The sequence below is a fragment of the Lethenteron reissneri genome, unplaced genomic scaffold, assembly GCF_015708825.2.
Source record: "Lethenteron reissneri isolate LAM-NWPU_2019-01 unplaced genomic scaffold, ASM1570882v1 scaffold_1639, whole genome shotgun sequence".
Taxonomy (NCBI): Eukaryota; Metazoa; Chordata; class Hyperoartia; order Petromyzontiformes; family Petromyzontidae; genus Lethenteron; species Lethenteron reissneri.
Genome location: NW_026891376.1, coordinates 5,019,073 through 5,038,272, shown reverse-complemented (window position 1 = coordinate 5,038,272; position 19,200 = coordinate 5,019,073). Strand labels below are relative to the sequence as shown.

Below are 19,200 nucleotides of genomic sequence, written 5' to 3'. Positions count from 1 at the left end.
TCTCCAACTCCTCTTCTGAATGAGCAGCTATTACCAAATCATCGGCATACATAACGTGGTTGACCAATAGGGAGCCATCCCTTGATCGCACCCGGGCGTCGATCAGCCTCCCATTATATCTGTACCAAATGGAAATTCCTCCGGTACAGCTATTGAAGGCTTCACGAACTACGCGGTCAAAATAGATGTTAAATAATGTGGGAGCCAGAGGACATCCCTGTCGCACCCCAAGGTGTACAGGGAAAGGCTCCGACTCCCGGCCACGTAGTTTTATCCTGGCCCGCTCACCATCATGAAGGTCCTTAATGATCGTGAGCAGAGGGTCAGGGACTCCGAAAGCACGAAGAACAACCCAGAGCCCAGTCCTACTGATGGTATCATAGGCCTTGACCAGGTCAATAAAGCAGAGATGTAGGTCTTTTTGGAATTCCCTACACCTCTGCTGTAGCAGACGGACAGAAAATATGGCATCTGTGCAGGACCGCCCTTTCCTGAAACCGCATTGGGGCTCCGCAAGCCTCTCCTCAGCGTGCCTAGCAAGGCGATGTTGAATAATCCTTGCCAGGACCTTACCCGGCACACTGAGGAGTGAGATGCCCCTGTAGTTGTTACAGTCGGTACGGTCCCCCTTCTTAAAGAGAGGAACCACCAGGGCATCCTTCCAGTCCTGCGGAACCCGTCCAGTGGTCCAGACTGTTGTTATGATGTCATATAGGGCAGTCTGTGCACAAACGCCACCCTCCCTCAGCATTTCGCTTGGGAGATCATCTCTGCCCGATGCCTTCCCTGGTCTCAGACTCCGGATCGCCCTCAGTACTTCCTCAACAGCTGGCACCTCAGCCAGCCACTCACAGGGGGTGACCTCTTCCAATATTTGAGGCACCGCAGCCTCAGCAGGGTGTGTGCCTGTGTATGTGCATGTATGTCTGTGTGTGTGTGTACGTGTGTATGTCTGTGTGTGCCTGTGTATGTGTATGTATGTCTGTGTGTGTGTGCATGTGTATGTGTATGTATGTCTGTGTGTGTTGGTGTGTGCAGACTCACGCAGCCGCTTTGGGCTGCTGGGGGTAGCGGCGCTGCTGCTGCTGCTGCTCCTGCTGGCGGGCAGCGCCTGCCTGTGCGTGGGCAGCGGGCACAGGCACCAGCGCACCGCGTGAGCACCTCACACGCACTGGCACCTCACACACACACTGGCATCTCACACACACACACTCACTCACTGGCACCTCACACACTCACTCACTGGCATCTCTCACACAGACACACTGGCACCTCACACACACACACACTCACTGGCACCTCACACACACACACACTCACTGGTACCTCACACACACACACACTCACTGGCACCTCACACACACACACACACTCACTGGCACCTCACACACACACTCACTCACTGGCACCTCACACACACACTCACTCACTGGTACCTCATACACACACACACTCACTGGCACCTCACACACACACTCACTGGTACCTCACACACTCACTCACTCACTGGTACCTCACACACACACACACTCACTGGTACCTCACACACTCACTCACTGGTACCTCACACACTCACTGGTACCTCACACACTCACTGGCACCTCACACACTCACTGGTACCTCACACACAGACACACTCACTGGTACCTCACACACACACACACTCACTGGTACCTCACACACACACACACTCACTGGCACCACACACTCACACTCACTCACTGGTACCTCACACACACACACACTCACTGGCACCTCACACACACACACACTCACTGGTACCTCACACACACACACACTCACTGGCACCTCACACACACACACACTCACTGGCACCTCACACACACACTCACTGGCACCTCACACACACACACTCACTGGTACCTCACACACACACACACTCACTGGCACCACACACTCACACTCACTCACTGGTACCTCACACACACACACACTCACTGGTACCTCACACACACACACACTCACTGGCACCTCACACACACACACACTCACTGGCACCTCACACACACACTCACTGGCACCTCACACACACACACACTCACTGGTACCTCACACACACACACACTCACTGGCACCTCACACACACACACACTCACTGGTACCTCACACACACACACACTCACTGGTACCTCACACACACACTCACTCACTGGCACCTCACACACACACACACTCACTGGTACCTCACACACACACTCACTCACTGGCACCTCACACACACACACACTCACTGGTACCTCACACACACACACACTCACTGGTACCTCACACACACACTCACTCACTGGCACCTCACACACACACACACACACTCACTGGTACCTCACACACACACTCACTCACTGGTACCTCACACACACACACACTCACTGGCACCTCACACACACACTCACTCACTGGTACCTCACACACACACACACTCACTGGTACCTCACACACACACTCACTCACTGGTACCTCACACACACACTCACTCACTGGCACCTCACACACACACACACTCACAGGTACCTCACACACACACACACTCACTGGCACCTCACACACACACTCACTGGCACCTCACACACACACTCACTCACTGGTACCTCACACACACACTCACTGGCACCTCACACACACACTCACTGGTACCTCACACACACACACACTCACTGGTACCTCACACACACACTCACTCACTGGTACCTCACACACACACACACTCACTGGTACCTCACACACTCACTCACTCACTGGCACCTCACACACACACTCACTCACTGGCACCTCACACACACACACACTCACTGGTACCTCACACACTCACTCACTCACTGGCACCTCACACACACACTCACTCACTGGTACCTCACACACTCACTCACTCACTGGCACCTCACACACACACTCACTCACTGGTACCTCACACACACACTCACTCACTGGCACTTCACACACACACTCACTCACTGGTACCTCACACACACACACACTCACTGGTACCTCACACACTCACTCACTCACTGGCACCTCACACACACACTCACTCACTGGCACCTCACACACACACACACTCACTGGTACCTCACACACTCACTCACTCACTGGCACCTCACACACACACTCACTTACTGGTACCTCACACACTCACTCACTCACTGGCACCTCACACACACACTCACTCACTGGTACCTCACACACACACTCACTCACTGGTACCTCACACACACACTCACTCACTGGTACCTCACACACACTCACACTGGTACCTCACACACACACACACTCACTCACTGGTACCTCACACACACTCACACTCACTGGCACCTCACACACACACACACTCACTGGCACCTCACACTCACTCACTGGTACCTCACACACACACTCACTCACTGGCACCTCACACACACACACACTCACTCACTGGTACCTCACACACTCACTCACTCACTGGCACCTCACACACACACTCACTCACTGGTACCTCACACACACACTCACTCACTGGCACCTCACACACACACTCACTCACTGGCACCTCACACACACACTCACACTGGTACCTCACACACACACTCACTGGTACCTCACACACACTCACACTCACTGGTACCTCACACACACACTCACTCACTGGTACCTCACACACACACTCACTCACTGGTACCTCACACACACTCACACTCACTGGTACCTCACACACACACACACTCACTGGTACCTCACACACACACTCACTCACTGGTACCTCACACACACTCACACTCACTGGTACCTCACACACACACACACTCACTGGTACCTCACACACACACTCACTCACTGGTACCTCACACACACTCACACTGGTACCTCACACACACACACACTCACTCACTGGCACCTCACACACACACACACTCACTGGCACCTCACACTCACTCACTGGTACCTCACACACACACACACTGGTACCTCACACACACACTCACTCACTGGCACCTCACACACACACTCACTCACTGGTACCTCACACACACACTCACTGGTACCTCACACACACACTCACTGGTACCTCACACACACACACACTCACTGGTACCTCACACACACACTCACTCACTGGTACCTCACACACACACTCACTCACTGGTACCTCACACACACACTCACTCACTCGTACCTCACACACTCACTGGTACCTCACACACAGACACACTCACTCATTGGTACCTCACACACACACTCACTGGTACCTCACACACACACTCACTCACTGGTACCTCACACACACACTCACTCACTGGTACCTCACACACACACTCACTCACTGGTACCTCACACACACACTCACTCACTGGTACCTCACACACACACACACTCACTGGTACCTCACACACTCACTCACTCACTGGCACCTCACACACACACTCACTCACTGGCACCTCACACACACACACACTCACTGGTACCTCACACACACACTCACTCACTGGCACCTCACACACACACTCACTGGTACCTCACACACTCACTCACTCACTGGCACCTCACACACACACTCACTCACTGGTACCTCACACACACACTCACTCACTGGTACCTCACACACACACACACACACTGGTACCTCACACACACACTCACTGGCACCTCACACACACACACACTCACTGGTACCTCACACACTCACTCACTCACTGGCACCTCACACACACACTCACTCACTGGTACCTCACACACACACTCACTCACTGGTACCTCACACACACACTCACTCACTGGTACCTCACACACACACTCACTCACTGGTACCTCACACACACACACACTCACTGGCACCTCACACACACACTCACTTACTGGTACCTCACACACTCACTCACTCACTGGCACCTCACACACACACTCACTCACTGGTACCTCACACACTCACTCACTCACTGGCACCTCACACACACACTCACTCACTGGTACCTCACACACACACTCACTGGTACCTCACACACACACTCACTCACTGGTACCTCACACACACACTCACTCACTGGCACCTCACACACACACTCACTCACTGGCACCTCACACACACACTCACACTGGTACCTCACACACACACTCACTGGTACCTCACACACACTCACACTCACTGGTACCTCACACACACACTCACTCACTGGTACCTCACACACACACTCACTCACTGGTACCTCACACACACTCACACTCACTGGTACCTCACACACACACACACTCACTGGTACCTCACACACACACTCACTCACTGGTACCTCACACACACACTCACTCACTGGTACCTCACACACACACTCACTCACTGGTACCTCACACACACTCACACTGGTACCTCACACACACACACACTCACTCACTGGTACCTCACACACACTCACACTCACTGGCACCTCACACACACACACACTCACTGGCACCTCACACTCACTCACTGGTACCTCACACACACACACACACTGGTACCTCACACACACACTCACTCACTGGCACCTCACACACACACACACACACTCACTGGTACCTCACACACACACACACTCACTGGTACCTCACACACACACTCACTCACTGGTACCTCACACACACACTCACTCACTGGTACCTCACACACACACTCACTCACTGGTACCTCACACACACACTCACTGGTACCTCACACACACACTCACTCATTGGTACCTCACACACACACTCACTGGTACCTCACACACACTCACACTGGTACCTCACACACACACTCACTGGTACCTCACACACACACACACTCACTCACTGGCACCTCACACACACACACACTCACTGGCACCTCACACACACACTCACTCACTGGCACCTCACACTCACTCACTGGTACCTCACACACACACACACTGGTACCTCACACACACACTCACTCACTGGCACCTCACACACACACACACACACTCACTGGTACCTCACACACACACACACTCACTGGTACCTCACACACACACTCACTCACTGGTACCTCACACACACACTCACTCATTGGTACCTCACACACACACTCACTCACTGGTACCTCACACACACACACACTCACTGGTACCTCACACACACACTCACTCACTGGCACCTCACACACACACACACTCACTGGCACCTCACACACACACTCACTCACTGGCACCTCACACACACACACACTCACTGGTACCTCACACACACACTCACTCACTGGTACCTCACACACACACTCACTCACTGGTACCTCACACACACACTCACTCACTGGTACCTCACACACACACTCACTCACTGGCACCTCACACACACACTCACTCACTGGTACCTCACACACACACTCACTCACTGGCACCTCACACACACACTCACTCACTGGTACCTCACACACACACACACACTCACTGGTACCTCACACACACACTCACTCACTGGTACCTCACACACACACTCACTGGTACCTCACACACACACTCACTGGTACCTCACACACACACACACACTCACTGGTACCTCACACACACTCACTGACACCTCACACACACACTCACTCACTGGTACCTCACACACACACTCACTCACTGGCACCTCACACACACACACACTGGTACCTCACACACACACTCACTCACTGGTACCTCACACACACACACACTCACTGGCACCTCACACACACACTCACTCACTGGTACCTCACACACACACTCACTCACTGGTACCTCACACACACACACACACACTGGCACCTCACACACACACACACTCACTGGTACCTCACACACACACACACTCACTGGTACCTCACACACACACTCACTCACTGGCACCTCACACACACACTCACTCACTGGCACCTCACACACACACTCACTCACTGGCACCTCACACACACACTCACTCACTGGTACCTCACACACACACTCACTCACTGGTACCTCACACACACACACACTCACTGGCACCTCACACACACACTCACTCACTGGTACCTCACACACACACTCACTCACTGGCACCTCACACACACACTCACTCACTGGTACCTCACACACACACACACTCACTGGTACCTCACACACACACACACTCACTGGTACCTCACACACACACACACTCACTGGCACCTCACACACACACACACTCACTGGTACCTCACACACACACTCACTCACTGGTACCTCACACACACACACACACACTGGTACCTCACACACACACTCACTGGCACCTCACACACACACACACTCACTGGTACCTCACACACTCACTCACTCACTGGCACCTCACACACACACTCACTCACTGGTACCTCACACACACACTCACTCACTGGTACCTCACACACACACTCACTCACTGGTACCTCACACACACACTCACTCACTGGTACCACACACACACACTCACTGGTACCTCACACACACACTCACTGGTACCTCACACACACACTCACTCACTGGTACCTCACACACACACACACTCACTGGTACCTCACACACACTCACTGGTACCTCACACACACCACACACTCACTGGTACCTCACACACACACTCACTCACTGGTACCTCACACACACACTCACTCACTGGTACCTCACACACACTCACACTGGTACCTCACACACACACACACTCACTCACTGGTACCTCACACACACACTCACTGGTACCTCACACACACACTCACTCACTGGCACCTCACACACACACTCACTCACTGGCACCTCACACACACACACACTCACTGGCACCTCACACACACACACACTCACTGGCACCTCACACACACACACACTCACTGGTACCTCACACACACACACACTCACTGGCACCTCACACACACACACACTCACTGGCACCTCACACACACACACACTCACTGGTACCTCACACACACACACACTCACTGGCACCTCACACACACACACACTCACTGGCACCTCACACACACACTCACTCACTGGCACCACACACTCACACTCACTCACTGGTACCTCACACACACACTCACTCACTGGCACCACACACTCACACTCACTCACTGGTACCTCACACACACACTCACTCACTGGCACCTCACACACACACTCACTCACTGGCACCTCACACACACACTCACTCACTGGTACCTCACACACACACTCACTCACTGGCACCTCACACTCACACTCACTCACTGGTACCTCACACACACACTCACTCACTGGCACCACACACTCACACTCACTCACTGGTACCTCACACACACACACACTCACTGGCACCTCACACACACACACACTCACTGGCACCTCACACACACACACACTCACTGGCACCTCACACACACACACACTCACTGGTACCTCACACACACACACACTCACTGGCACCTCACACACACACACACTCACTGGTACCTCACACACACACTCACTGGCACCTCACACACACACACACTCACTGGTACCTCACACACACACACACTCACTGTCACCTCACACACACACACACTCACTGGTACCTCACACACACACTCACTGGCACCTCACACACACACACACTCACTGGTACCTCACACACACACTCACTCACTGGTACCTCACACACACACTCACTGGCACCTCACACACACACACACTCACTGGCACCTCACACACACACACACTCACTGGTACCTCACACACACACTCACTGGCACCTCACACACACACACTGGTACCTCACACACACACACACTCACTGGTACCTCACACACACACTCACTGGCACCTCACACACACACTCACTCACTGGCACCACACACTCACACTCACTCACTGGTACCTCACACACACACTCACTCACTGGCACCTCACACACACACACACTCACTGGCACCTCACACACACACACACTCACTGGCACCTCACACACACACACACTCACTGGTACCTCACACACACACACTCACTGGTACCTCACACACACACACACTCACTCACTGGTACCTCACACACACACTCACTCACTGGCACCTCACACACTCACTCACTGGCACCTCACACACACACTCACTCACTGGCACCTCACACACACACTCACTCACTGGCACCTCACACACACACACTCACTGTACCTCACACACACACTCACTCACTGGTACCTCACACACACACTCACTCACTGGTACCTCACACACACACTCACTCACTGGCACCTCACACACACACTCACTCACTGGTACCTCACACACACACTCACTCACTGGTACCTCACACACACACTCACTCACTGGTACCTCACACACACACACACTCACTGGTAACCTCACACACACACTCACTCACTGGCACCTCACACACACACTCACTCACTGGTACCTCACACACACACTCACTCACTGGTACCTCACACACACACACACTCACTGGTACCTCACACACACACACACTCACTGGCACCTCACACACACACACACTCACTGGCACCTCACACACACACACACACACTGGCACCTCACACACACACACACTCACTGGTACCTCACACACACACTCACTCACTGGTACCTCACACACACTCACTGGTACCTCACACACACACTCACTCACTGGCACCTCACACACACACTCACTGGTACCTCACACACTCACACACTCACTGGCACCTCACACACACACTGGCATCTCGCGGTGTGTGTAGTGTGGTGTGTAGGGTGGTGTGTAGTGTGGTGTGTGTAGTGTGGTGTGTGTGGTGCGTTGTGTGTAGTGTAGTGTGGTGCGTGTAGTGTGTGTAGTGCGGTGTGTGTAGTGTGGTGTGTGTAGTGTGTAGTGTGTGTAGTGTAGTGTGTAGTGTGTGTAGTATGTAGTGTGTGTAGTGTGTGTAGTGTAGTGTGTAGTGTGTGTAGTGTGTGTAGTGTAGTGTGTAGTGTGTGTGTAGTGTAGTGTGTAGTGTGTGTAGTGTGTAGTGTGTGTAGTGTAGTGTGTAGTGTGTGTAGTATGTAGTGTGTGTGGTGTGTGTAGTGTAGTGTGTGTAGTGTAGTGTGTAGTGTGTGTAGTATGTAGTGTGTGTGGTGTGTGTAGTGTGTGTAGTATGTAGTGTGTGTGGTGTGTGTAGTGTAGTGTAGTGTGTAGTGTGTGTAGTGTAGTGTGTGTAGTGTGTGTAGTGTAGTGTGTGTAGTGTAGTGTGTAGTGTAGTGTGGTGTGTAGTGTGTGTAGTGTGTGTAGTATGTGTAGTATAGTGAGTGTAGTGTAGTGAGTGTTGGTGCGGTGTTGGTGCGGGGTTGGTGGGTGCGGTGTGTGTAGTGTAGTGAGTGTGGTGTGTGTAGTGTAGTGAGTGTGGTGTGTGTAGTGTAGTGTGTGTAGTATAGGTAGTGTGGTGTGTGTAGTATAGTGAGTGTGGTGTGTGTAGTATAGTGTGTGTAGTATAGTGAGTGTGGTGTGTGTAGTGTAGTTTGTGTAGTATAGTGAGTGTGGTGTGTGTAGTATAGTGTGTGTAGTATAGTGAGTGTGGTGTGTGTAGTGTAGTTTGTGTAGTATAGTGAGTGCGGTGTTGGTGCGGTGTGTGTGTAGTATAGTATAGTGAGTGTAGTGTAGTGAGTGTGGTGCGGTGTTGGTGCGGTGTTGGTGCGGTGTTGGTGTGTGCAGGCCGCGCGTGTCTGAGCGCGGAGTGCAGCGAGTCCAGCGCCGGGTGAGGGGCACTCTGAGTCAGATCGGCTCCAAACTTCCCCGGCTGGGACTCAACAACCAGAAGCTACCCAAAGTCACCGGTAACACCGCACGGATACAACTACATTGTCACTCACTCACCACACACTCACTCACTCGCACGCTCGTACACTCACTCATACACTCACTCATACACTCGCTCACTCATACACTCACTCGCTCACTCACTCGCTCGTACACTCACTCACTCACTCGCTCATACACTCACTCACTCATACACTCACTCATACACTCACTCACTCGCACGCTCGTACACTCACTCATACACTCACTCACCACATACTCACTCACCACACACTCACTCATACACTCACTCACTCATACACTCACTCACCACATACTCACTCACCACACACTCACTCATACACTCACTCACTCATACACTCACTCACCACATACTCACTCATACACTCTCTCACTCATACACTCACTCACCACATACTCACTCATACACTCACTCACTCATACACTCACTCACCACATACTCACTCACCACACACTCACTCATACACTCACTCACTCATACACTCACTCACTCGCACGCTCGTACACTCACTCATACACTCACTCATACACTCGCTCACTCATACACTCACTCGCTCACTCACTCGCTCGTACACTCACTCACTCATACACTCACTCACCACACACTCACTCACTCGCACGCTCGTACACTCACTCATACACTCACTCATACACTCGCTCACTCATACACTCACTCGCTCACTCACTCGCTCGTACACTCACTCACTCATACACTCACTCACCACACACTCACTCGCTCGCTCATACACTCACCCACTCACTTAATCACTCACTCACTTACTCATACACTCACTCACTCATACACTCACTCATACACTCGCTCACTCATACACTCACCCACTCGCACACTCACTCACTTACCACACACTCGCTCACTCACTCATACACTCACCCACTCGCACACTCACTCACTCGCTCATACACTCACACACTCATACACTCACTCACTCATACACTCACACACTTACTCACTCACTCATACACTCACACACTCATACACTCACTCATACACTCACTCATACACTCACTCACTCATACACTCACACTTACTCACTCACTCATACACTCACACACTCATACACTCACTCATACACTCACACACTTACTCACTCACTCATACACTCACTCACTCATACACTCACTCATACACTCACTCATTCACTCACTCATACACTCACTCACTCATACACTCACACTTACTCACTCACTCATACACTCACACACTCATACACTCACTCATACACTCACACACTTACTCACTCACTCATACACTCACTCACTCATACACTCACACACTTACTCACTCACTCATACACTCACACACTCATACACTCACTCATACACTCACTCATTCACTCACTCATACACTCACTCACTCATACACTCACACTTACTCACTCACTCATACACTCACTCACTCATACACTCACTCACTCATACACTCACACACTTACTCACTCACTCATACACTCACACACTCATACACTCACTCATACACTCACTCATTCACTCACTCATACACTCACTCACTCATACACTCACACTTACTCACTCACTCATACACTCACACACTCTTACACTCACTCATACACTCACACACTTACTCACTCACTCATACACTCACTCACTCATACACTCACACACTCATACACTCACTCATACACTCACTCACTTACTCACTCACTCATACACTCACTCACTCATACACTCACTCACTCATACACTCACCCACTCACCCACCCACTCACCCACCCACATACCCACCCACTCACCCACTCACCCACCCACACACTCACCCACCCACTCACCCACCCACCGTGTCTCCACAGTGAACACACACGAGGTGGACAACACCCACTCACCCACACACCCACTCACCCACCCACTCACCCACCCACTCACTCACCCACCCACCCACCCACTCACTCACTCACTCACCCACCCACCCACTCACCCACCCACCCACTCACCCACTCACTTACTTACTCACTCATACACTCACTCACTTACTCACTCACTCACTCATACACTCACTCACTCACTCATACACTCACTCACTTACTTACTCACTCATACACTCACTCACCCACACACTCACCCACTCACCCACCTACTCACCCACTCACTCACCCACCCACACACCCACCCACTCACCCACCCACACACTCACTCACCCACCCACTCACCCACCCACCGTGTCTCCACAGTGAACACACACGAGGTGGACAACACCCACTCACCCACCCACCCACCCACTCACCCACCCACTCACCCACCCACCCACTCACCCACTCACTCACCAACTCACCCACCCACTCACCCACTCACCCACCCGCCCACTCACCCTCCCACTCACTCACGCACTCACTCACCCACTCACCCACTCACCCACCCCACTCACCCACCCACTCACCCACCCACTCACCCACCCACCCACCCACTCACCCACCCACTCACCCACTCGCCCACTCACCCACCGTGTCTCCACAGTGAACACACACGAGGTGGACAACACCCACTCACCCACACACCCACTCACCCACCCACTCACCCACCCACCCACTCACCCACCCACTCACCCACCCACCCCCTCACCCACCCACCGTGTCTCCACAGTGAACACACACGAGGTGGACAACACGTACCACTGCAGCTTTGTGGAGCAGCCGTCACCCTCATGGACCTCGGTGGACTCCTTCTCATCCTTCGACACGGTGGAGGACGGCCCCGTCTACTGCATCCCCGAAGGTGCCGCCACCATCATCATCACCACCATCATCATCATCATCATCACCATCATCACCATCATCACATCATCACCATCATCATCACCATCATCACCATCATCACCATCATCGTCACCATCATCATCATCATCATCACATCATCACTGTCATCATCACCATCATCATCACCAACATCATCATCACTGTCATCATCACATCATCACCATCATCACCATCACCATCATCACCATCATCACCATCATCACCGTCATTATCATCACCATCACCGCCATCATCATCGTCACCACCACCATCATCACCATCATCGTCACCATCATCATCATCATCACATCATCACTGTCATCATCACCATCATCATCACCAACATCATCATCACTGTCATCACCATCATCACATCATCACCACCATCACTACAGCCATCATCACCATCATCATCACCATCGTCATCACCATCAACATCATCACCATCATCATCACCACCATCATCATCATCACCATCATCATCACATCATCATCACCATCATCATCATCATCACTGTCATCATCATCATCACCATCATCATCATCACCATCATCACCATCACATCATCATCATTACATCACCACCACTATCATCACATCATCATCATCACCATCATCACCATCATCATCATCACCATCATCATCACCATCACATCATCACCATCACCATCATCACCGTCGTCATCACCACCATCACCACCATCATCACCACATCCATCATCATCACCACCACTATCACCACCATCACCGTCATCATCACCACCATCATCATCATCACCACAACCATCACCTCCACTATCATCACCACCACCATCACCACCACTATCAACACCACCATCACCGTCATCACCACCACCAACATCATCACCATCACCATCATCACCATCATTATCACCATCATCACCATCACCACCATCATTATCACCATCATCACCATCACCATCATTACCGTCATGATCACCATCATCACCATCACCACCATCATTATCACCGTAATCACCATCATCACCATCACCACCACCACTATCACCACCATCGCCACCATCGCCACCATCACCACCACCATCACCACCATCATCACCATCATCACCACCATCGCCACCATCACCACCATCACCACCACCATCATCATCACCATCATCACCACTACCACCACCACTATCACCACCATCGCCACCATCGCCACCATCACCACCATCATCACCACCATCACCACCATCATCACCACCAACAACTGCCATTCCCCAGGCATGCACATTGAGGCCACGTGAAGTGTCGAACTCCGGCTGGCAGGAGGTCATGGGGCAAACCCAGCAGGTGCCACGGGTCGACTGACTAAGATGACTGGCTGATGCACCACCTGTGCCCCCTACTGTGCCAACTTGCTGTGCTTTAGCCACCCGGCGCTCCGCTCGTTGTTGTGAGCGTCGCTCCGTTGTTGTTGGAGGGCGACTGCCTCCAACTGCCCAGTAGTAGAGTGGCAGCCTCTCCTCCTCAGTGAGCGTTCGAACATTCGACGTGGCCACACGAAGTGTCTTTTTGTTGTTTCTGGAGGAGCCCCGAGGGTAAAGATTCAATCTCCTGGCTCCGCCAATTGGGGTTTGGCCAGGAGACGCCATAGACGCCTGTCCCCCCGGGGCCTCCGGCACAAGCTTATTAGTTACATATTGAAGTCGTGGTTTAGTGGTAATTAATTGAAGGTGGAGGGGTTACCAGCCCCTCGCACCTGTCCAGAGCCCCCATTTGGCTGCTGTGGTGGTCACAGACGCCATGAGGGGAAAGGCCAATCTAAATACCACTATTGCCACTATCGCCACCATGACCACCGCCATCATAATGAAGAGCATCATCACCACCATCACCACCATCACTACCATCGGCATCATCACCATCAGCAGCATCATCAGCAGCAGAAGCGTCATCATCATAATCATCATCTCACTCTCTCATTAACCCACCCACTCACTCCACCCCACTCACCCACCCACTCACTCACCCACCCACTCACTCACCCACCCACTCACTCACCCATCCGCTCACTCACCCATCCGCCCACTCGCCCACCCACCCACCCACTCACCCACTCACCCACCCACCCACTCACCCACCCACTCGCCCACCCACCCACTCACTCACTCACTCACTCACCCACCCACCCACTCACCCGCTCACCAACCCACTCACTAACTCACCCACTGACCAACCCACTCACCCACCCACTCACTCACCCACTCACCCACCCACCCCTAAGGGAGCGCGCGAGGCTCAGAGATGGCAGAAATCCCGGAACTGGAGCCGGAGCTGGATCCGGACTCTGACTCGGACTCCGCAGGGCCTGCGGTGGGCACCCCGCCCCGCCCGTCCACCGAGCTACCCACAACCACCACCGCCACCACCACCGGTAGCTCACCAGTAACAACGATCGCCACGACAACAACAACAACAACAGCAGCAGCAACCGCGGACTACTCGATGCTATCGGAGGCGCACACGAAGGTGCCAGCCGTGTATGCCCACGTGCACCCGCCCGGCACTACCGGTACCACCACCGCTACCACCACCGGCACTACCGCTCCCACCGCTACCACCGCTACCACCCCGCCCTCGGCGCGGCGCGGCAGGACGGGGGGGCGTGCCGGGCGCGCCTCCTCCCGGCACCGCGAGCTGCCGACGCCGCCGCCGCCGCCGTCGCCGCCGGCAACCCCGGCAACTCCACCACCACCGCAGCCGCCGGACCCCACCACCAAGCCCAAGCTGTCGTGGTTGCACGGCGGCGGCGCTGTCTATGACGTGCCTCTGCCGGGCGGCGGCGTTGGTGGTGACGGTGGTGTCGGTGGTGACGGTGGTGGCGGTGGCGGTGGTGGTGACGGTGGTGGCGGTGGTGGCGGTGGTGGCGGTGGCCACCGGCGGAGGTGGGCGGGCGGTGCGGTGGCACAGGGCGGCGGTACCGGCGGTGGTGCCGCGTTGCTGTCGACGGTTGCCGCCAAACCGGCACCGCCCCGCAAAGCCAAGCGGGCGTTTGTGAGGGCTGGTGGCGGTGGTGGTGGTGGTGGCAGTGGCGGCGGTGGTGGCGATGGCGGTGGCTCCTTGTGCACTACCAAGGTGGCAGTGCTGCCCACGTCCGACCGGCTCAGGCACATGGTGCGCGCCGAGGTCACCGCCGGCGTGGGTGGGGCAGTGGCTACAGCCGGCGGCGGGGGGGCGACGGGGCAAGCTCGCACCGCCCTGCTGCCTCTACACCTGCGGCAGGGGAAGAAGTGAGTGGGCGGGGGGGGGGACTACCCCTAGGCGGACCGCAGAGGAAGGTACTGGGGGGGGGACTACCACAGGGGACTACCACAGGGGACTACCACAGAGGGTACCACGAAGGGGGGGGGGAGGGGGCGTATCACCACCAGAGAGAACTACCGGACGGCTCAACGACTGAATCAACGATTAGCTGGTGACATGCGGGATGAGTTTTTGCCGGACCGAGATACCAAAACCGAACCACCAAAACCGAACCCCCAAAACTACCAAAACCGAACCCCCAAAACTACCAAAACCGAACCCCCAAAACTACCAAAACCGAACCCCCAAAACTACCAAAACTGAACCCCCAAAACTACCAAAACTGAACCACCAAAACTACTAAAACCGAACCCCCAAAACCACCAAAACCGAACCCCCAAAACCACCAAAACTACCAAAACTGAACCACCAAAACTACGAAAACCGAACCACCAAAACCACCAAAACCGAACCCCCAAAACTACCAAAACCGAACCACCAAAACTACCAAAACCGAACCCCCAAAACTACCAAAACCGAACCACCAAAACCACCAAAACCGAACCTCCAAAACTACCAAAACCGAACCACCAAAACCACCAAAACCGAACCCCCAAAACTACCAAAACCGAACCACCAAAACCACCAAAACCGAACCAACCAAAACTACCAAAACCGAACCACCAAAACCACCAAAACCAAACCACCAAAACTACCAAAACCGAACCACCAAAACTACCAAATCCGAACCACCAAAACCACCAAAACCGAACCCCCAAAACTACCAAAACCGAACCACCAAAACTACCAAAACCGAACCACCAAAACTACCAAAACCGAACCCCCAAAACTACCAAAACCGAACCCCCAAAACTACCAAAACCGAACCACCAAAACTACCAAATCCGAACCACCAAAACCACCAAAACCGAACCCCCAAAACTACCAAAACCGAACCACCAAAACTACCAAAACCGAACCACCAAAACTACCAAAACCGAACCCCCAAAACTACCAAAACCGAACCACCAAAACTACCAAAACCAAACCACCAAAACCACCAAAACCGAACCCCCAAAACTGCCAAAACCGAACCACCAAAACCACCAAAACCAAACCACCAAAACTACCAAAACCGAACCACCAAAACTACCAAATCCGAACCACCAAAACCACCAAAATCGAACCACCAAAACTACCAAAACCGAACCACCAAAACTACCAAAACCGAACCACCAAAACTACCAAAACTGAACCATCAAAACTACCAAAACCAAAGGAGTGAGAAATGAAACACAACTACCGTGCTCGACTTTTGGAGTTGCCAAGTGGTGTGGAACTACCGGGGTGGACTACCGGGGTGAGCCACCAGCGTCTGAACTGCCAGCGCGACCCACCGGTGATAGCTGACAGCTGGGACCACCTCAGAGGTCGCAACCGGGTACCCGATACCCGTACCCTACCCGATACCCGGCTACCCGTACCCAGCCGGGTACGGGTATCTGTTTGTGACCCTGGTGCGACCGGGTACGGGTACGGGTAGGCCGTGAGTCACTGGTGAGTCACCGTTTGTCACTCATTTCCCAACGTCTTGTCTCTTCTCACAATTCAAGTTCCTAGAATCAACCCACCCGCGCCTGCAACGTGGCTTCATCCCAGAGGTCGCAATCAGGTACCCGATACCCGTACCCTACCCGTACCCGGCCGGGTACGTGTAGGGTACGGGTACAGCCGGGTACAGGTACGTGTACCCGTTTGCGACCCTGGTGCAGCCGGGTACGAGTAAGGAGTCAAAACCCGTTTGCGACCTCTGGATCACCTCAATTGGAGTGCCAAGGTTGAATTTTACCGGACTGGACTATGGAACTTAACAACCGGCATGGACTAGCTGGACCGGACTACCATTGGGCTACCGGACTGGACTATCGGAGCTGGACTTCGGGACGTAACAACCGGCATGGACTACCTGGACCGGACTACCATTGGACTACCGGACTGAACCTCTGGGCTGGACTTCAGGAAGTAAAAACCAGCATGGACTACCTGGACCAGACTACAATGTCTGGACTACCGGATTTAAATACCGGAGCTGGACTTCGGAACTTAAGGTCCGGCATGGACTACCTGGACCGGACTACCATTGGGCTACAGACTGGACCTCTGGGCTGGACTTCAGGACGTAACAACCGGCATGGACTACCTGGACCGGACTACAATGTCTGGACTGCCGGACTGAAATCCCGGGCTGGACTATGGAACTTAACAACCGGCATGGACTACCTGGACTGGATTACAATGTCTGGACTGCCGGACTGAAATCCCGGGCTGGATTACTGGGCTGGACTACCAGGGCAGGCTACCAGATTAACCACCAATTAGAACTATGAGCTGGGATCATGTGACCGAACTACCCGGACTGGACC

At 53.4% G+C, this 19,200-nt stretch overlaps 2 protein-coding genes across 2 annotated transcripts in view; one reads left to right on the top strand and one right to left on the bottom strand.

The window, feature by feature from the left end:
- Positions 1 to 19,093, top strand: part of LOC133338973 (scavenger receptor class F member 2-like) — a 42,708-nt gene extending 23,615 nt beyond the window's left edge. Inside the window, exons 9-13 of the mRNA XM_061547099.1 lie at positions 1,039 to 1,153; positions 10,614 to 10,735; positions 13,356 to 13,487; positions 15,759 to 16,336; positions 18,797 to 19,093. Of these exons, the coding sequence (XP_061403083.1) occupies positions 1,039 to 1,153; positions 10,614 to 10,735; positions 13,356 to 13,487; positions 15,759 to 16,336; positions 18,797 to 19,093 (1,244 nt within the window). The remainder of the gene's footprint in view (positions 1 to 1,038; positions 1,154 to 10,613; positions 10,736 to 13,355; positions 13,488 to 15,758; positions 16,337 to 18,796) is intronic.
- The window catches only part of LOC133362981 (uncharacterized), a 439,193-nt gene that overhangs the window by 323,943 nt on the left and 96,050 nt on the right, over positions 1 to 19,200 (bottom strand). The window lies entirely within an intron of this gene.